At 54.5% G+C, this 19,928-nt stretch overlaps 8 protein-coding genes across 8 annotated transcripts; 6 read left to right on the top strand and 2 right to left on the bottom strand.

Moving 5' to 3' along the window:
- Nucleotides 1-65: 65 nt before the first annotated feature.
- Nucleotides 66-1,080, top strand: QBC33DRAFT_601981 (uncharacterized protein; the record flags this gene model as incomplete). The annotated part of the gene is made up of 3 exons (XM_060432133.1): nt 66-463; nt 493-958; nt 1,018-1,080. The coding sequence occupies 3 exons, from the start codon at nt 66-68 to the stop codon at nt 1,078-1,080; spliced, it is 927 nt and encodes a 308-aa protein (XP_060278392.1).
- Nucleotides 1,081-1,474: 394 nt separating this feature from the next.
- QBC33DRAFT_289736 (uncharacterized protein) lies at nt 1,475-2,823 on the bottom strand. Its single transcript, XM_060423319.1, has 3 exons — nt 2,391-2,823; nt 2,118-2,278; nt 1,475-2,065 (listed from the first exon to the last, which is right to left on the bottom strand). Exons 1-3 carry the CDS (start codon nt 2,731-2,733, stop codon nt 1,751-1,753), a joined length of 819 nt encoding a protein of 272 aa, XP_060278391.1. The 5' UTR covers nt 2,734-2,823; the 3' UTR covers nt 1,475-1,750.
- A 1,408-nt stretch (nt 2,824-4,231) lies between these two features.
- On the top strand, nt 4,232-6,778 carry QBC33DRAFT_552560 (FAD binding domain-containing protein). Its single transcript, XM_060429318.1, has one exon. It carries the CDS (start codon nt 4,675-4,677, stop codon nt 6,412-6,414), a length of 1,740 nt encoding a protein of 579 aa, XP_060278390.1. The 5' UTR covers nt 4,232-4,674; the 3' UTR covers nt 6,415-6,778.
- A 1,824-nt stretch (nt 6,779-8,602) lies between these two features.
- QBC33DRAFT_581905 (uncharacterized protein) lies at nt 8,603-11,489 on the top strand (the record flags this gene model as incomplete). Its single annotated transcript, XM_060431296.1, has 15 exons — nt 8,603-8,652; nt 8,731-9,213; nt 9,316-9,368; nt 9,448-9,576; nt 9,640-9,702; nt 9,767-9,853; nt 9,913-10,352; nt 10,415-10,456; nt 10,537-10,633; nt 10,705-10,747; nt 10,818-10,887; nt 10,942-10,995; nt 11,086-11,152; nt 11,216-11,381; nt 11,459-11,489. 15 exons carry the CDS (start codon nt 8,603-8,605, stop codon nt 11,487-11,489), a joined length of 1,875 nt encoding a protein of 624 aa, XP_060278389.1.
- A 1,233-nt stretch (nt 11,490-12,722) lies between these two features.
- Nucleotides 12,723-13,685, top strand: QBC33DRAFT_601965 (periplasmic binding protein-like II; the record flags this gene model as incomplete). The annotated part of the gene is made up of 1 exon (XM_060432132.1): nt 12,723-13,685. One exon carries the CDS (start codon nt 12,723-12,725, stop codon nt 13,671-13,673), a length of 951 nt encoding a protein of 316 aa, XP_060278388.1. The 3' UTR covers nt 13,674-13,685.
- A 434-nt stretch (nt 13,686-14,119) lies between these two features.
- On the top strand, nt 14,120-15,180 carry QBC33DRAFT_552550 (uncharacterized protein). Its single transcript, XM_060429317.1, has 2 exons — nt 14,120-14,572; nt 14,635-15,180. Exons 1-2 carry the CDS (start codon nt 14,196-14,198, stop codon nt 14,861-14,863), a joined length of 606 nt encoding a protein of 201 aa, XP_060278387.1. The 5' UTR covers nt 14,120-14,195; the 3' UTR covers nt 14,864-15,180.
- A 640-nt stretch (nt 15,181-15,820) lies between these two features.
- On the top strand, nt 15,821-18,880 carry QBC33DRAFT_289511 (PhoD-like phosphatase-domain-containing protein). Its single transcript, XM_060423317.1, has 10 exons — nt 15,821-16,685; nt 16,746-16,905; nt 16,967-17,133; nt 17,208-17,277; nt 17,340-17,481; nt 17,550-17,662; nt 17,725-17,924; nt 17,996-18,091; nt 18,169-18,415; nt 18,507-18,880. The coding sequence occupies exons 1-10, from the start codon at nt 16,227-16,229 to the stop codon at nt 18,716-18,718; spliced, it is 1,866 nt and encodes a 621-aa protein (XP_060278386.1). The 5' UTR covers nt 15,821-16,226; the 3' UTR covers nt 18,719-18,880.
- On the bottom strand, nt 18,788-19,735 carry QBC33DRAFT_574407 (arginase; the record flags this gene model as incomplete). The annotated part of the gene is made up of 1 exon (XM_060430753.1): nt 18,788-19,735. The coding sequence occupies one exon, from the start codon at nt 19,733-19,735 to the stop codon at nt 18,788-18,790; it is 948 nt and encodes a 315-aa protein (XP_060278385.1).
- Between the last annotated feature and the right edge of the window lie 193 nt (nt 19,736-19,928).

Here is a 19,928-nt window from a genome sequence, read left to right as displayed (position 1 = left end):
TGTGCTGGGAGAGCCCAAGAACTTTAACCCCATTACGAAAATTTACAGCCATACCAGAATCGACAATGATGGAACAGTTTACGCTACCATTCCTTCCAATGCTTGCCGATGACGATATCCGAAAAAGCACACTTGCCTATCCGTCCAACGTACGACGGTGGCGCCCAGCAACGGAAGCCGACTGTGGCCTTTGGTTTCACACAGAGGTTTCCAACATCATACTTCCCGCACGGTTTGATTATCCGGCCGTGCTACAGAAGATTGAAGCAAAACCCCCAAGTCTGGTGGTCCAAATTCCAGAGACAGTCGACATCGTCTACGATCTATCACATCCGAATAGCGGAAAATATCCGCTTGTGATAGGGGAGTGGAAGAGGAATCTCATCGATCCCGAGAGAGTGGCGGGCAAGGGAGCTTCGAGGGTTTGTTGCCGTATTTGTTACAATGCATGGTGCCAAAGACAGTCACCTCTTGAATACTGACGTTTCAAAGATACGCGATCGAATACGAGTGTCCCTACATGTTCTGCTTGTTCTGCTTTGACGGGGAGCAGCTTCTTCTTCTACAATTTTGGGCTACCTCACTGGAAGACATGAATGACTGTCTCGTTGACTGCTGGGTCATTCCACACCGGAACAACAGTCCCGGATGCACCCTCCGATATGCCTTCCATCGCTTGCTTATCCAAGGTTTTCGAAGGTGCCAAGGGCTCTCTGGGCTAACCGTGTCTATTAACGGGCTCACTCCTGCACTTCGAGAATTGTTCTCTGGTACGCCGGTTTTCCGCATTGAGAGTGGTAAGCTGGTCTATTCGCATCCTCAGAACAGCGACGGGTGTATATTTCATCGTGAGCTTGAGGTTACACACGGGTCCTTTTACTGGGCTTTCTACGGCCAGCCCATCGTTGGTGACAATGGCGAGGTACTTCGGGATACTAGGCCGATGTGGGCGAGGGTGGTAGTAGCAGCTACAGTGGACGCATTGACAGGGGTAACTTCCGAACCAGATATCTACAGTTTGTAGGCGTGGCTAAGCTCAGCATGTTTGCTATGACGGGCATTGAGATTCAGGTACCTTAAGGTACCATATTGCGGCCGCACCTTTAAGAGCATTGGCGACAGCTGAAGAATAGGGGTACAATTTACGTTGCCCTACGCCTCCCCCTAGGCCGGCTGCTTGTGTTAGGACGTATGTACGGTATTGAATATTTTGGCCTTGCAATGAATTCGTTACTTCCTCTACAACCCCATCGTAAATCGCTGATAAAAAGGAATAGATGACGAGGCACGTGTCGGCAACAATATTCCACTCTTCAAGGTGTATTATTATTATTATTATTATCATTATTATTATTACGCAGCTTTCGGCTTAGTGCCATGATGTACATCTAGCTTAGTGTGCGTATATAGGATAAAACTATGCCTGTGTCGCCCTGTGGTCAGGGAGGGGCCTGGATGAAAACACTATACTCTCCTCTTAAAGTCTAATTTATAAGGCTTTAGTATTGAATTTAAGGTTTGCCCTGATTCTTGGTTGGTAATAATGCGTAAGGTACCTTCTATTGCACCTGCCTTTGCTTAGCCACCCTAGTTACATAGCCTCCTTGGTCGTTTTAGTCCTCTAGCTACAGGGGAAGAGACTCGCCTCTCGCAGGCATGTAGTCTGCCTTGTTGCGCTGTTGTGGTAAGGTCTCCGCTGCGGCCTTTGTGGGGCATGTGTTGTGGGTTGCTGGATTGCAGGAGACTGGGTTCAGTGGGGGAGCGAACGCACGCTGATGAGCTCACGGATCTCATGGAAATCATAGTCCAGGCGAGTCTCCAGACAAGCCTCGAAAGCCTGAAGATCGGCCAAGGTAAGAGGAGGCGGACCGGCAGGGACGACAGGGACAACAGGCGGACTGACCCTGGCACTAAGGACCACAGGGGGACCTGCGGTGGCATCGGGACCTACGGGGGCAGCTGCAGCGACGGCAGCACAACCGGAGGCGCTAGGGGCGGCAGCACTGACACCGCGACGTTCAGCCGCTTTCAAGGCCTTGATAGCAGCCTTGTGGCAAGCAGTAGCCTAAGTCAAGTCAGTCTCACAACAAAGTCAAAACGACAAGTACCAAACTTACAAGAGCCTGGTCGGCACAGGCTGTGTCGGCTGGCAAGTTCCTGAGAGCGTCGGCGGCAACCACAACAGCGTCAAATGCAGCCTGGTTCTGCAGGACAGCAGCGCAGTTAGCGATCGTCTTTTTAACCCGGCAGTCGCCGCACCGCTGGCATCGGTTTGAAGCTACATCTGCCCAGAGTCAGTATGCGGTTTCCGGTTTGTTTGTGGGCTGGTCGTTGCGTCTGCGTTTTGTGGTCGGCGCCTTGTTATGCTGGCATCTTCTGGTCCTGTTTACCTTTGTTTCCTAAGGGCAAAGTGAATGGAATGTAAAGAGAATCGCTGTGTCTTTGTGATCCTAAGGTTGTTGGTTCCAGCAGGGCCCACTTTTGCCCTGCCTTTGTCCCTACGCTTTCGATATCTAGGGCCTGCCTTCCTCTTCCTTGCCCTTGTTTCCTTCCCTCCTTCAACCACCCACCACCTTTGGACCCTTGGTAGGTAAACCTTTCCTGCTGTTGCGATGGCGCCTTGCGTGCCGCTGACCCTGTTGCGATATTGCGCTGACCTTGTCTAGTCCTAGTCACGTTGATTCCGCCTAGTCCTTGATTCACGCTTTTCCGCGCCCTCTTTGTGGTGCCCATCAAGATTTTCACAAGTGGGTGACCCTCTGGCCCTCGATTCTCCGTCGTCGTTGCGACTTTTTGCTGACTTCTTGGCCTTCTAGTGTCTAACGCCGGCTCCGTCAACGAGGAGGAGCTCTTTCCGATGGCCCTCGGACCGTCCCTTGCCTGCCCTGCGTTTTGGCTGGCAAAGTCTAACCCTTCAAGGCGTATGAACCATGGTATATCGTGCGTGTGTAACTGACGCCAGCAAAAGAGCCAATCTAAAGATATCCCCTGGGTAGTTTATACAAGTCGGATAATAAACTCTACCCGTGAGCGACATGGTCAACTTCCTCGTCGTCAAACAAGTATGATGAATCAAAATCCACAAGCATAACAGCCCCTCCAACCAGATGATAGTTATCCAACTTGTAATAGCCATGTGCGCGGCCAAGCTCGGCAGCGGCTCTCAGCGATTGCGAGAGCATGCCTCTTTGCTCTCGCTCGTTCACCTGCGACATCTCCGCTGCCTCATCTAAAGACACTCCGCCGATATCCGAGGGAACAAGGGCGCGTGTTCCAGTGATCCCCGTCCCGACACAACTGGCTCCCCGTAGTAAACGGCAACGATGATTCCTTGCACTGGAGCCAAGTGTTGGTAAATCTCCTTTTCGTTCTCGAATTCCTCGTCCCAATTGACCCCCAATTGACCTTCTGTCTCTTGAGGACAATTTTCGGCGCCAGAAACCACTCTGGATACCTAGACTTGGCCCGGATCGCTACTCCTCAGGGAAGAAGACGAAGCAAACTCAGGATGCAGCGCTCGAAGAAGCTAGGACAGATCTGGAGCCGCAGGACGTTGCCGTGAACATGGTCCGCAGGGGTTCCAGTGGCTGTTTTATAACGCGTGCCAAATCTAAACTCCTCTCTTGTTGTGCATTCGTAAGCCCCAAAACTAACAAGTCAAACCAAGCAAGAAAGTATAGGACCGACCGATCTAACTGGTGGAAGAGGCTCGCTGTAATTAGACCTGTAGTTGTAGGGCATGGTCCACTGAGGTTGAAGAGTGTTACGCGTTGCGGCGCGTTATCGTACACGTGATGCCCGCCTCAAGTGTCGAAACGGAATCGGCATAACGAATCGCCGAGTGATGCATGCCTTCGAGGTGTCACGTAGAGAAGACCGTATCCGTTTTTGTTTAATACGGACCCAGTAGCTTGGCGAAACAACGACTCGCTGATCCGCCACGCTAGCAGAAACGGCCAGGTTTATTGGCTGCAGCCCCACACGTATGTACAAAAGAAAACTTTGATCCCGGTTCAGGAGATGACAGACTTCAAAGTACTATGGTAGTATCCGCAGTTTTCCCAACGGTCTGGACCACCAAAGGTTAGTTCGAAAACCTACGTCTCTTACTAGGTAGCGATGTATAGTAAGAACCTGGAAAGTTCTCGGTGACGAATTTGTGAGGAGAACCGAATCTCGAAACGGGGCTTCATTGGAGGTGGGGCAATTCGTTAGGACACCCACTGTGTCAAATCACGTGGCAGTGCGCACGTGCGAGTGCTACATGGTCTCAGCTCAGCGAGCATGGGCTGACATGCGAACTGAGGGGGAGAGACTTGGAGCCGAGGCAGCTCAACCTGCTCGAAAGTGGCATGATGGACGCTGGGTTCACCCGCATATCCCGGACATTGACTTGAATGATTTTCAACTGACTGATCTTTCACTTGACCTGTGTTTCATCGTTTCATCAGTCTCAGACAGGCCATCGGTAAGGAGAACGTGTGGCGAACTTGATCTCAGACGCCGAGACTAGATTCGGCCATCACTCGGCCAATATCCCAAAGCTTGGCTGGCGCCTTGACATCTACTACACTACGCAGTATTCTTCCTGAAGCATCTCCACCACGGTTACACTAATATTTTTCCCCCCACCGTTCATCCCACGCAAGAACCCCACACAGAATCCCGGCGAGAATGTTCCGAAACCCACCGCCCCAAGGTCCCCGGAACCCGTCGGACGACCCCGTCGTCATCGTCGGCGGGGGCCTTGCCGGCCTGGTGGCCGCGCACGAGCTCTCGCGCCGGCGCGTTCGGACCGTCATCCTGGACCAGGAGAGCGAGGCCAACCTGGGCGGGCAGGCGTTCTGGTCGCTGGGGGGCATCTTCTGCGTCGACTCGGCGGCGCAGCGGCGGTGGGGGATCCGGGACTCGCGAGAGCTGGCCCTCGCCGACTGGATGGGCTCGGCGCGCTTCGACCGCGACCGCGACGACCGCTGGCCGCGGCGCTGGGCCGAGGCGTTTGTCGACTTTGCCGCTGATGGCATGGAGCGCTACGTGAAGGATAGGGGCATCTCGTTCATACAGGTCGGCTGGGCCGAGCGTGGTGATGGGCGCGCCGGTGGGCATGGGAACTCGGTGCCGAGGTTCCATGTCACGTGGGGCACGGGGCCTGAGGTCGTGAGGGCGTTTGCGGATCCGGTTAGGCGGGCTGCGGAGGAAGGGATCGTCGAGTTTAGGTTCCGCCACCGCGTGGACGAGATCATCAAGGACGCCGAGGGCCGGGCCGTCGGGGTCCGCGGCGTCGTGCTGGAGCCCAGCGATGGCTTGGCGAGGGGCGTGGCGTCGTCGAGGGAGGTAGTCGGCGAGTTCGAGCTGCGCGGCAAGGCGGTGCTGGTGTCGTCCGGCGGCATCGGGGGCGACGTAGAGAAAGTCAAGAAGGCGTGGCCGGTGGATCGGCTGGGCCCCAAGGTGCCCGAGAATTTTGTCGTGGGCGTGCCGGCGCACGTTGATGGCCGTATGATGGAGATCGCCAAGGGCGCGGGCGCCAACCTAGTTAATGCCGACCGTATGTGGCACTACACCGAGGGATTGGCGAACTGGAATCCCATCTGGCCCAACCACGGAATCCGAGTGCTTCCGGGCCCCTCGTCGCTCTGGCTTGACGCGACGGGAAAGCGACTGCCTGCGCCCTTCTTCCCGGGGTGCGACACCCTCGGGACTCTACAGTACATATGCTCGACCGGCTACGACTACACGTGGTTCATCCTGGACCGCTCCATCATCGCCAAGGAATTCGCGCTATCCGGCTCGGAGCAGAACCCCGACATTACGGGCAAGAGCTATCTCGGCCTCCTGCAACGCTTCTTCGGTAGCGGCGGGACAGTGCCGGTGCAGAACTTCACCAAGCACGGCCGGGACTTTGTCGTAAGAGACAACCTAGAGGATCTCGTCAAGGCCATGAATGAGCTCGCCGACACAGTCAATGGCCCCGAGCTCAAGTATGAGGAGATCAAAAAGCAGGTGGAGGAGCTGAACCTGCAGACACGCAACCCCTACACCAAGGATGCGCAGGTGATGCTCGCGCAGAACGCGAGGAACTACACGCCCGACAACTGGACGCGGGTCGCCAAGAGGCACGAGGTCGGCGACCCGAGCCACGGGCCCATGATCGCGGTGCGGATGAACCTGCTCACGCGCAAGACACTCGGCGGGCTCGAGACGGACCTCAACTCCAACGTTCTCAGGGCGGGCGGCGAGCTGTTCCCGGGCCTCTACGCTGCCGGCGAGGCGGCAGGGTTCGGCGGCGGAGGCGTGCACGGGTACTCGTCGCTCGAGGGGACGTTCCTGGGCGGCTGCATCTTCTCGGGAAGGGCGGCGGGGATCGCTATGGCGAGGGAGGTGCTGGGCGAGGAGGTGCTGCGGGAGGAGGGCTGATAAGCTGACCGACCAAAAAGGGATTTGTTTTTTTGGATGGGTGTTGATGGGTGTCACTATGATGGCGTACCTAGGTAATCTCATCTCGTATCAGAACATTACCTGACATGTCAAACAAACTACGGCCGCCTACTTGTATGCCTACTTATATGCCTACTAGTATGCCTACTGGTATGCCTATCGGTGCCCGCTTTCTGGCTATGTATGACGGAGTAATCGGGCACGGCATCTTACTTGCAGGAAGTGAGGCCGGGACCAACCCTACCTACGTAGGTAATCTGTACATATGTACTGCATCTGACCCTTGCCTTGTCATATATGTAGCTAAATTGTCCATGTTACGTACTGCCCGCATTCCTTCCCGAGTCGGTAAACAACCCGCCGATCGCTCCGCAAACGGTGTGCCGTGCAACCGGCACCCAAATTATAGCCTTGTCTCATACCGTTGATTCGCCCTGGGCTTCGAGGGCCTAGCCCGTATTTCGCAAACGGCGGAGGTCGCGGCGGTTTTGGTTTTTCTTTCTTGCCCATTGCTCGCGTGGCATTGAGTTTTCAATTTGGATTTATGAGTAGATACAAGTATGCTGTATGCCACCGCATGTAAGGGCTGCTGTGTCGGTGCCGATCCCGATCTCGCTTCCCGTTCCGTGTCCGCAATTAACCAGCTGATAACTGTGCCATATGTACGTGTTTTTCTTTTTTTCTGGCTTATTTCTCGGCGTATTTCTCGGTTTACTTTTTCTTTTTGGGATACTTTTTTTCCTGTCCCACACACACACACACACACACATCTCTGTAGAACAGCCAAGCCAAACTTCAGCGTTACTTTTATTACCAACTTGTCGGTCAAGAGTTCAGGATCGCGTTCCTGCAGGCCCACATTTCATTCCATTCGGCACTGCCTGTTTGCGGAAGCCGGGGAAATAACGGGGCAAATAACGGAGTCGGGCGGCGCCGTTGGAGGAGCTGAGGAGCTGAGGAGAAGCAGGGTAGGTGGGGAAACGGTATTTCCTTGGCTGCTGGCTTGGTAGCACCTGCCTATCACGGGCTAGACGTTTCTTTGGGTAGAGGTAGTACGGATACGGACAAGCGACGGCACTCGAATTAAGTGGAGAATCAACCTTAAATGTTGAGTCCCTGAGCTTGGCCGTGATTTTTGAACGTTAATCCGTTTTCAGAGTTGCAACGAGCCCTGAGGCTTGGCGATGGCGCGCGCTAATGATCCTTGGATTTCGTCAGTGGCTGACGGCGCTTCCGGCCAAGGACTTGGCACCTGTACCCGTCCCGGATGAGGTGGTGTCGCGTTGATGAACTTTTGCACACTTGCTCGTTTGTCGTTTCTGGCGCTGTCAGTCGAGTTTTGGGTAGTAGGTTTACATTTTACTGGGGAAACCCTGGGGAGCACACAATCAAGCATCTTCCTAGCAAAACAGCACAGTACCTACCTAGATTAGGTACCTACTCGAGCTAGTCTGAGTCAGCTATCCCAATCCCAGGCAGCAAGGAGGAAGGGGAAAAACCAAGAAAAAAAAAAAAAAAAAAGGCCTCTACACATCACGCGTAGCCCCAACTGTATGCGTAGACCGACGGGAAGCATTGGCAAAACGGCGAGCTACTGTACACTAGCACACGCACTAGACCGATGGACCGATTCACCGAATGCACGCCAGGGGGTGGCGCACCCAATAGCTTCAACAAATGGGTTTGAATAGGTTACGCCTTGTCTTGGAATACACATACACCACCCTTTTTGACTGCTGATCCCGCCTGATGTGTAGATCTCTCGGGGAAAACTTGGACCAACCAACTTGGCAGCAGCTTGGCAGGGTGGAGACCACTTAACTCGCTGCAACCTTGGGAACCCTTGATGACCTTCGGAATACTGCAAGCATACTTTATCACCACAAAAGTATGGCGAGTCGGGCGACTCAACCGCGCGATGCCAAGACTAGTCTCGACATGCTAGTGGAGGAGTACATGCTCAACATCCCGGTCATGCTAGACCCCAGGTTTTCCCATGTTTTCCCAGCCTTTCCCCGTGGACCGACGCGGAGGTCAAAATTACAAATAAGAGCGGGAAGCCCTCTTCCTGTGTCTTGACCCACCACTTCTCCGCACCCATTATACACGCCTTCTCGAAACCCTATTGCCTTCCATTGCTAACCTACTTCCCCGTCGGTTGCCCAGTATGGAGGCCAACAACAGCAGCAACAGCAGCGACAGCATCCAGGAGGCTCCGTAAGATCAAGAACCCCCCGCCCCCTTCTACTTAACGAGGGGCATATATATATGGGTGGCTGCTGACCATTGGAACAGGAGCGTCGAGCCCAAGGGTGTTAATACCCATCATCTGGAGACAGGTGTTGACAAGGATGTACATGTCGACCTGAACGAAAACCTCGAGGCTAGGATCAAGAACCCCCTCAAGGGCATTCCTTACGAACAGCTCATGAACGATGTTGAGGTCTTTGCGCAGGAGAAGAACCTCGTTGAACACATCCCTTTTCTCCGCAAGGGCGCGCTCGTGGCCCAAGACCCGGATAACTACCACAACATCAAGGGGCCCGAGGAGCTGACGGACGACGAGAAACGCGTTCTCCGAAATGAAGTGGAGCACAAGTGGCGCATGCCATTGAAGTTATTCCTCACCATTGCTACATGTTCTATCGGTGCTGCCGTCCAGGGATGGGACCAGACAGGGTCAAACGGAGCCACTATCTTCTTTCCCAGGCACTACGGCATCGAGCATGACGAGCTCCTTGTGGGACTTGTCAACGCCGGCCCCTATATCGGAAGCGCGTAAGTTCCGCGCCCGTTTGTTTGCCGCCGCCGCCTGTTCTCGCCTGTCCCGCCTGTCCTGCCTCGGACAAAACTGAACTGCAGCTGACGTGGAGGATATAGGCTCATTGGCTGTTGGTTGTCTGACCCCCTGAACTTCTACCTCGGTCGTAGAGGTGAGATTCCAAATTTCTTCGTCCTCGATTTGAGCTACACCCTCTAGCCATGGAACCGCGACTAATTCAACCCATCTAGGTGTCATCTTCGTCTCCGCCCAGTTCTGCCTCTGGCCTGTTATTGGTTCTGCGTTCAGCCAGACCTGGGAGCAGCAGCTCGCCAATCGTCTCCTCATGGGAATTGGAATGGGCATCAAGGCATCTACAGGTTAAGAGCTCCCCCCCACGTTATGGTTGTATTAAACAAAAGGCTGACCATTTTTTACTTCAGTGCCAATTTACGCTGCTGAGAATGCGCCTGCGTCCGTCAGAGGTGCGCTTGTCATGTCATGGCGTAGGTTCTCCTTCTCCCTCGAATCAGGGATCTTGAAGAGTTGTCGTGCTGACCGCCTCCCCAGAGATGTGGACCGCATTCGGAATCATGCTTGGAACCGCCTTCAATCTGGCCGTCTTCAATGCTAAGCACAACTGGAGACTCATGCTTGGTTCGCAGAAACCCGCGTCCTGAATAGGCAATTTCGCCATGACTGACACGCTTCGCCAGGTGCCCCGTTCATCCCCGCTGTCCCGCTGATGTGCCTGATCTACCTCTGCCCCGAGTCTCCCAGATGGTACATGAAGAAAAACCGTTACTTGGACGCGTGGAACTCCCTGGTTAGGCTGAGACACGACTCAGTCCAAGTTGCCCGAGACCTGTACTACATCCACGCCCAGCTGGAGATCGAGAGGGCCATCTTGAGGGAGAGCAACTACGTGACAAGATTTACGCAGCTGTTCACAATCCCGCGTGTCCGGCGGGCCAATCTCGCCGCCTTCACCGTCATGATTGCGCAGCAGATGTGTGGAATCAACATCATCGCCTTCTATTCGACCACAATCTTCAGGGACGCAGGCTACAGCCCGTTCCATGCCCTCTTGGCTTCCTTTGGCTTCGGCCTGGTGAACTGGGTCTTTGCCTTCCCTGCCTTCTGGACGATCGACACCGTAAGTCTCTCGCCCAAGCCAAACAATACCAAACCAAAGGTCGGCTAACATTCGCATGATAGTTCGGTCGAAGGTCGCTGCTACTGTTCACGTTCCCCCAAATGGTAAGCCTTCGCCCTCTACCTCGGGAGGACATGACATGGATGTATTTGCGGTTCCCAAACTAACAAATGTCGATGGCAAGACCTGGACGCTGCTTGCTGCCGGACTCTGCACACTTCTGCCGGAAGGCAACTCGGCCAGGACCCCGCTTGTGGCCCTATTCGTGTTCCTGTTTGGAGGTAAGTCTCTCTCTTCTCCGAACAGGTCGAAGCGGACTTGATCCCGAGTTAACACACCCTGTTTTCCCCAGCTTTCTACTCGCCCGGTGAAGGCCCTGTCCCATTCACATACAGGTGAGTTTGTGCTGCTGCACACACCTTTTTGAGCACTTTTGGGGTTTGATTGCTGACGTATAATTAATAGTGCCGAGGTGTATCCTCTGTCCCATCGTGAGGTTGGCATGGGTTTTGCTGTCGCGACTTGCCTCTTCTGGGTATGTGATAATTATGGCGCATGCTCGAACCTTTTGCTAATCTCCCGCACGCAGGCTGCCGTTCTGGGAATCACGTTCCCCTTGCTTCTCTCATCTGCCAGCACAGTGGTAAGTTCCCCATCCTCCATCCTCCATCCTCCATCCTCCATCCTCCATCCTGGAATCCGGGCTTGGAAAGCTGCTGACGTCTACACACAGGGTGCTTTCGGCTGCTACGCCGGCTTCAACGTCGTAGCCCTGGTCATGATCTTCTTCTGGGTTCCGGGTGAGTGCCCCGTGCAACATTTATTGCGTTTCTGGTGACTTTTCATTGACATGTTCTCTGCAGAAACCAAGCAGCGCACCCTCGAGGAGCTCGACTATGTGTTTGCCGTCCCGACCAGGAAGTTCGCCCGCTACCAACTCACCAAGGCTCTCCCATGGTGGTTCAAGCGTTGGGTGCTATTCCAGCGCGACGCCAAGCTCGAGCCTCTGTATCGACACGACAACTCGGAGTGGACTGCTAATGCCTCTGCTGAGACGCAGGAGGTTAACGCTGCCGGGGATACCAAGAAGGCTGATGAATGAGAAGGTACTCAGTGAAGTCAGTAGAGTTGATCTGAGTGAGAACAGTCCGTCTGTGACCCTCTTTTATCCTCCCCTTCATGCCGGGGGAACACGAAAACAATTTGCGGGGTTCAGGTCTGGGCACCCACACACACCGTTTATTTTTATTTTCTCTCCCTTATCTGCTGTGCGATATATAATGTCGTTACCTACCTCACTTTTGATACCCTAGTATCATCGACTCAGATACTCGGTGTTCCCTTCAATCTCACCTATCCTGATAAAACAGAAACCTTCCAATTTTATATGCAAACTTTTCTCATCCGGCTGTTCATGGATGATGTGATTCTTAAGTGACGTTTTCACAAGACACAAACCGACAAGACCGGTCGGTCATTCATTCATATTTACCGGGCAAATCAAATTGGCCCAATATCTCCGGGTCAAACACGTTTGTTGAGCCAGTAGAATCGGATAAATTGTAATCGAGGGGCACGACACAGGCTCGAGAGTGTGCCGTAAAGTGTGCCGCATGTTCTGCACGTTAGGTTAAGCTTTTCCAATGGGCCTAGCGAGGACGGCCAATCACCGCGATATTAATAGCACACATCGTGAGTTCTCCATATGGGGGCTAGACCGACAATGTGGAGAGGATAGGGTTTTTCGGGTGAGCTAGGCAAGTAATAATTAGATCCCCGCGATGCAGCGGTCTTGCAAAAAAGATCAGAATATTTCACAGGCGATGCAGGGTCGCAGGAGGCAGCTCTGGAATTTGTTTGTGGCCTTCGTTTTGAGGTACTCGAGCTTGCATTTCCCTGCCGAAGGATCTGGACCAAATCCAGGCACAAAACACAATTCATCCACCGCCAAGGACATTGAAGTCGATATGCCGGAGTAATATGCACACAGGCCTACTATAACTGAGCCCTCCTATCAGATCGCAAAACTGGACGGCCGGCTTGCAAGCGATAATCACGATGATCGAAGTCCTCGGTAATTATAACGCTCGCAAAACAGGTATACCCAATACCCCACGATAACTCATTGGACAGAAGTGTTGCGGGGAGCATCTCCCGCAGCACCGAAATGAGAATTTAATCTGCCATGGGGGGAGACGCTCCATTCTCCGTGCTCTGTGTCACCATATGGGAGAACTTGGGGGAGTATAAGTGTTCCACAGTTCTGTATCTGCCAGTCAGTCAGTCAGTCAGTCAGCCAGCCACCTGTACAATCCCCTCAGAGCCATCACTCCCAGGCATTCCTCCTGCCCCCCCCACTCCATCCCAAAGATGAGGACTTCACTCCTCACACCGGCCCTCCTCTCCCTCCTCGCGAGCACCGACCTCGCCTCGGGCCTCAGAATAGCAACCTCCCTCCAATGGATCGAGCACACGCCCCAGCCATACGCAATCAAGCACTTCTACAACGGCTCCAGCACGGCCCAGCTCATCAGCGGCGGCGTCCAGAGCCTCTCGTCCGACAAGTCCATCGACCTCGCCGCCAACGCCGAGACCCAGGGCCTGCTGACCTACGCCAGCCACCGCGACGTCCGCCTCATCTACGTCATCTGCGAGGTCGCGTACCGCCTCGTGGCCGACGGCTCAAAGGGGATCAAGACCCTGGCCGACCTCAAGGGGAAGAAGGTCGGGTCCATGAAGGGCACGTCGGCGGGCTACTTTGTCAGCAAGCTGCTCGGCACGGCGGGGCTGGCCGATAGGGACTACACGATCGTGTCCGGGAACGTGTGCATGAAGGCCCCCTGCGGGGCGGGCACGTTCCCGGCCATGATCAAGCAGGGCCAGGTCGACGCGTTTGGCATCTGGGAGCCGGCCGTCGAGCTGGGGGCGCAGGCGCTGGGGGCCGACAGGGCGGTCATGTTCGGGGGCGACCCCAAGATCTACCGGGAGGTGTACTCGCTGTACACGACGGACGCGAAGCTGGCGGACCCGGCGACGAGGAAGGACATCGTGGCGTTTGTGGAGGCGCTCAACAAGACGCTGGATGTGTTTACTAACAAGCCCGAGACGGTGTATGCCGATGTCGCGGCGGCGGTGGGGATGGATGTCGATGTGGTCAAGGCGGTTTGGCCGGTGCACAAGTGGACGGGGAGGTGGGGGGATGATATGCTGGATTTCATCACGCAGGAGCAGACGTGGCTTGCCGGGCAGAACAGGCAGCAGGCTATCTCGAGCGCGGATCTGGCCAAGTTCCTCGATTCGGATATCTTGGATGCGCTGTGATTTGGTCTGCTGGCATTGTTCGAGTTTGCTTGACGGAGAAACTCTGAGAGAGTGATTGTGTGTAACGTGGGAGAGTGTATGTAGTTGGTTCTCTTGGCAGGGTCTCTTGGCATGGCGTGCCAAGACGTGTACCTAAATAACGGGCCATCTGAGTGGCTCAGCAAGAAGATTCAAAACCTCTTGGCTCACCGTCCAATTGGCCGACTGTCCCGTGTACTCCTGGGTGTGTCGCTGTTGGCAACGGCTTCATAGAAAATGGAAACGAATGAATGAGTTGCACAGAGGTAGATTCTGGCATGTCTCACCCAAGCTCCACTGTCTTGCTCCCTTTGGCCGACTCGGTGTAGATCCTGAATCCTTCAGGGCAGGGCCAGGTGGCGCGGTAGGAATGCTGTTGCCTGCGCCGCACTGCACTCCCTTGATAATAGAAAGTCATCCTCGCAAGTCTAAGGAATCCACCCGGGCGGGAAATGTTTGCAAAACCCCAATTGTTGTTGCGACCAATCCGAATCCGAACCCACGATGCCGTCGTCAACCTCTCCTCGGCTCATCTCAATCGACGTCCTCCTCCGTCGCACTACCATCATCTCCTTCCCGGCGGCCTTCATCCTGCTCCTAATCCATGGCATCTCGGCCCAGCTGGCTTTCCCGGCCCTGGGTCTGCTGCCCCTCGCGGCCTCGGCCTTCCTCGGCGTCTTCATCCTCAACCGCGATCGAGTCGCCGCTCTCGGCTCTCCCATCCAGTCGCTGACCCCCTACAACATCTTCGTCTCGGATATCGTCATCGCCGCCTCCTTGCTGGCCTTCTTGATCCCGAGCTGGATCATGCTGACGGAATCCCACCCGCGGGGCCTGGTTGTTCTGGGGACGTATGGGACCGTGTTCATGATGGTTGACTTGTAAGGCCAGACGACGCTCTTGAGGGGCTTGAGAGAGGGCTGACAGGAGTTGCTGTTTGCAGTGCCATTCATGTGTACCTGGCTGGTAACCACTTTCTGCACCTCTTCGCCTTTCGGGCCTGCGATTGCCCGCACTGCCGGAGTGGCTCGCTGCAGGGCCAGCCCGGACCCGACACGCTCGAGATAACCATTTCTAGTGACGACGCTGGAATGGAATTTGGCGACAGGGCCGTTGAGGCTGGATGTATGCGTGAGACGACCCCTATGCTGTCTCGAGCGCAGATGGTATGAAGGATTTAACCGGCTTGTGGGTTGTTGCCTCGGTATCTGTGCTGGTTCTCGTTGTTGCGCCTGTGTTGTCATGGTGCGTGCCGATAGGCCGCTTTCTGCGCGTTGGCAAGCGTTGTATTTTCACTTGTCGGTAGGAAATACGTTGAACTTATCCTTATGGAAACCTGTCACATTGCTCTTCTAATCACAAGGAGTGTGATCAGCAGATGTCGGGACCCTGAACCATTAGTTTGGTGGTCCATGAGCCATTCGAGACACAAGAGAGTGGATTAGGCAGCTGTGATAGAGAAGTGAGAATAGGGTGGCAGAATCTTGACAAATGTTAAGAGCATGAAGAGGCCGAGGCCGAGGCCCTGTCCCTATTCACATACCCCACAGAAGGACCCTTCATCGGCTTTTATTTTATTTTCATTTCTCTTTTCAAACACAACTGAGAAGGGGGTAAGAGCACATCTTTAGGGTTGAGAATAATACCACGCGCTTGCCTTCATTCTCTCACTCGCCGCTCATATCGAACTGACAGGGTTATCCCATTTTAGCCAAGCGTTATTTTCCGTTTTACACTTGTTTTGGCAGTGTTCTCTTCTTTCTCCAGCGCAGCGTCTAAACTTTGCCCCGCCCAGGACTGCTCTCTGTATTACTCAGGAATGTCTTTCTTCCTATAGCCAACTTTCTCTAGCTCGAAGAAGCTACAAATAAGCAGGGAATAATCGGGATAGGTATTCAGTAGGATCGCAAAGCTGCTTATGATTATCGAGCTATCTTGGGGAACGAAGATGGAGCAAGGTTCGTATAAACCAATCGCGACTGAGGGATTATCAATGAAAAGATGACATCAAGATGATCTGCAGTAAAATAACCTTGTTTGGTACAGCTGTGGACCCCGCCGTGCAGGGTCCAACGGCGCCATTGATGCCTTGCAGAATCCCCCTGAATGGCCTCCACTCAGAGACCCAATGGGTACCCTGTTAGCACGCACGTTGCCAAACGTGCCTGCCGACAATTGATTGCGCTGCAGAGCCTCGTGCCAGAGATGCTATCAAGATATTGGGCGCATACCGCTACAGTTCCAGCCGTTAGATCCCGAACGCCACTTGGCACTGCGTGGGGGTTGTGAAACTAGACAAAGATTAGACTGGTAGTGTCTTGGCTTGAGATACTGTGATGAACGTGTACGGATGGGAGGAAGTAGTTGGATGGCGAGGCAGCGATGCCCTTGTGGAGGAGTAGATTGATTCCGAACGTGCCAGAAAATGAAGGATTCAAGCCTCGAGATGATTATTACTTATATACAGAGACCTGGGGCAACATTCCGCTGACATGACAGTGTCTAGCATCACGATCTGCTCTCGCCTGTACCAAGATGTGGTCTCTTGGAATCTTCTCCGGCACGGTTCTCTTGGCCGCCACAGCTACGGCCAGCTTCGACGGCAACCTCAACTATGCCAGTCCCTCTAGGCGCCATGCCAACCTCGGGATTGATGTGCCCCTGGTCGAGCGTCGATCCTGGAAGCGCGGCAACGTGGCATACGAGCCCTCTGAGCTGAGTTTCACCCATGGAGTGGCCTCCGGAGATCCCTGGCCCGAAAGCGTCATCCTGTGGACGCGCATTGCGCCGTCAAACCAGTCCGACAAGAGCACCGTGACCGTTGATGGCTTGTCACCCTTGTACAACCATGAGACCGAGCGGTATATCAAGGCAGATCCGAGCCCCATCTGTGTTGAGTGGAAGGTCTTTAAGAGCAAATGTTCAAAGGGCGCGGACAATGTTGTGGTCAGCGGCAAGGCATACACGACCTCGGATATCGACTACACTGTCAAGGTTTGATCAAAAGGTTTCCAATGAGGGACCACGACGATGGCTAACGTTCTGTGAATTCAGGTTGAAGCTGAGGGACTTGAGCCACTGACTAAATACTACTATCAGTTCACTGTTTGTGGCTCAAACAACAAGAGCCCTATTGGGAGAACCAAGACCGCTCCTACCGCCGATGATGATGTGTCTAGCCTCAGCTTCGCCGTATTTTCCTGCAGCAACTTCCGTGAGTTGGCGGAGGCACAGACCGAGTGATTCCAACTTTCAGCTAAACAACAGCCATGCAGCCAACGGATACTTCAATGCGTACGGAAATGCTGCCAGGAAGGACAAGCACGACTATGTCATCCATCTTGGCGACTACCTGTACGAGACCGGAAAGGGGGGCGAGCGGGCTACTGCCCCGTCGGGCACCATCTTCACTCTTCATGATTACCGGACCCGGCACGGGCTGGTAAGTGCCAATTAACCAATTGTGGCAGCGCAGTGCTGCCAATGCCGAGTAAACATACCGCTGAAACAAGGCAGTATCGCACCGATGCCGATCTTCAACTGCTCTCCAAGGACTTTGCCTGGATTCCTACCTGGGACGACCACGGTGAGGCACCACTTTTCTTTTTCTTAGTCAACGACAAATTCAAAATCTGACAATGGAACAAGAGTTCGCGGATAACGGGTACAGAGACGGATTCAGCGGCCTGAACAACACCGAGGATTCTTTCTTGAACAAAGGCCCACAGATCAGCGTCGACACCCGAAAGGTCAATGCCGTGCGGGCCTACTTTGAGTGGATGCCTATCCGGTAAGCCAAACGCCTCGATAACTCTTGATTATCTATTGCGTCGCATGGAATTTGACGTAGAGGCTCAGACAAACCGACCTGGATGACGGCCTGCGAATCTGGCGGTCATTCCAGATGGGCAAGTTGTTGGACCTCGTCATCCTCGACACGAGGAACTACGATCGCAGTATCACCTCTCTCGGTAAGTGTTTGAAACGGGGAGAAACTTGGGTGACGCCTCTATACAGACTGACAAAAGCGTAGGATGGAATGACAAATACATCGATCGTCTCCGAGATGACCCTAGCCGAACTTTGATGGGCTCACGCCAAGAGAATTGGTTCTACAAATCGCTGAGCGAGTCCAAGGAACGCGGTGCTGCCTGGCGAATTGTCGGCAACCAGATCATCTTCTCCCGCATCTTTGAGAGCGACGCGGGCGCCTTGAGCGGCGACAACTGGAATGCAAGAACCCCCCAAAAGATATTTACTCAACCGTTTAATGGGGCTTGATGCTGATGATGGTGGTAAAACAGGGCTATATTGCCAACCGAAACAGGACTCTGCAGCATCTCTACGACAACGAGATCGGGAACAACATCTTCCTCGCTGGAGACAGCCACCAGAACTGGGTGAGCAATTTCAAATTGGCGCCGACATGAAAGTGTTATGTTCTCTTGCATTACTGACTGCCCGGACACACTATCAGGTCTCCGACTTGGCGTGGCTCGGAACTAAAAAGTACGAGTCAGAGAGCGGCGCAGGGAGCATCGGCGTCGAGTTCGCCGGCACTGCCGTTAGCTCCAGCGGCCGAGCCGGTCCCATCGAGCCCAATGCTGGGGATTACGCCCGCGGCATGATCAGGCGGAACGAGGAGATGATGTGGCAGGAGGGTTACTACCGGGGTTACTTCAACCTGCTTGTGACGCCGAAGGAGGTTACCGCCCAGTTCTTTGGTGAGTCACCGCATCGATTTACACTCTTTTCTTTTTTTTTTGCTTTTTCTTTATCTCACATTGACTTCATCTGACACCTCGCGTTTAACAGGCTGTCCCTCCGTTGCTACTCGCAACGGCTGGGATCTCCCGCTCGCCAACTTTACCGTTCTGTCCGGTGACAATCACCTGCAGAGGCCGATTGCCGGCGGAGAGGCTGAGTCTGGCGCGCTTAGGTTTGGAGAGATTAAGCATACAAACTTGACTTTGAACACTGAGACTGGAGAGTGGAAGGTTATTGGTTTTGACAAGATGTTCATTTAGATCGATCAGATGAGAATGGCATTTACAGTGTCATCTCGGTCCACCGTTAAATGGAATAGATAATGTCTGTCATTCCTCCTGTGCCAGAAGCACCCCATTCTTAACCAGGGCCATGACAAAACCCTTGATCGCCTGCACGGCAACGTCGGCGATGCGATCCGCACCTTCGAATCTCGGATCGAAGGCGGCAACGGTGAGCGACAGCGGCTGGGTCTTGGCCGCAATGGCTTCCAGGCATCCCAAGAGGTCATCCTCAAACAACCCCCCCGGAGCTGAGAACTGGTTCACCTTCCCCAGAGAAACATCAAGGCAGTCGAGGTCCAGATGCACAAGCTTAGGCTGACCCCTATGCCGCTCACCATCCAGCGCCGTCCCCAGCTCACCCACAAAGTCCACCTTCCTGCCCGCATCACCCCAGACCACATCATAACCCGCCTCCTCAACCCGCTGCCGCTCCAGCGCCGTCACGTCCCGCAACCCGCAATGGACCAGCCCGTCCAAGCTCAGAGGCCTAAACCCGGGGATTGTAGCCAACAGGCCCTTCCAGCACAGCCCCGCCAGCATAGCGATGGGCATCGAGTCAAAGTACCCGCTGGCCAGCGTGTCGGGCGTGTTGAGGTCGTCGTGCGCGTCGAACCACACGCACCCCAGCTCTTTGTCGGTGACGCACCCGGACTGCAGCAGGCCCGCCGCAACGCCCACGCTCGCGCCACAGTCCCCCGACACGACGATGGGGAAGGAGCCCGCGGCGCGGGCCCGCGACACGGCGAGCGAGGTCCGTCGGAAGAGCTCGAAGATGCGCGGGATGTCGCCGTCGAGGGGCGTGGAGGGGGAGGAGGGGTCGAGGTCGTCGACTATGGAGAGGAGGGGCACGCCGGTGGAGCGGAGGGCGGCGAGGAGGTTGTGCGAGAGGAGGCGGGGTGGGCCGGCGCCGGGGCCGAGGTTGCGGAGGCCGTTGTGGTAGGGGGAGAGGATTAGGGTGAGGGATTTGAGCGGGGGTGGGGGTGGGGGTGGCATTTTTGGGAGAGGAAATTCGAGTTTGATTTTGACGGTGTATTGTTTTTCTCTTCTTCCTTGAAAATGAATCGAGGACTTGCCATGCTTTGGTTGAGGGGTAATTATTGTTGCTCACGGGATGACTCTCTCTGCAAGGGCGCCGTTGACATGCATGGATGACATGGGTGACAACAAGACCAATCGGCGCGGTTCC

This window comes from Phialemonium atrogriseum (assembly GCF_030411735.1).
Source record: "Phialemonium atrogriseum strain 8032-3 unplaced genomic scaffold QBC33scaffold_45, whole genome shotgun sequence".
In the NCBI taxonomy this organism is placed as follows: domain Eukaryota; kingdom Fungi; phylum Ascomycota; class Sordariomycetes; order Cephalothecales; family Cephalothecaceae; genus Phialemonium; species Phialemonium atrogriseum.
Note: the sequence above shows the minus strand (reverse complement) of the source record. Positions and strands in the feature narration are given on the sequence as shown.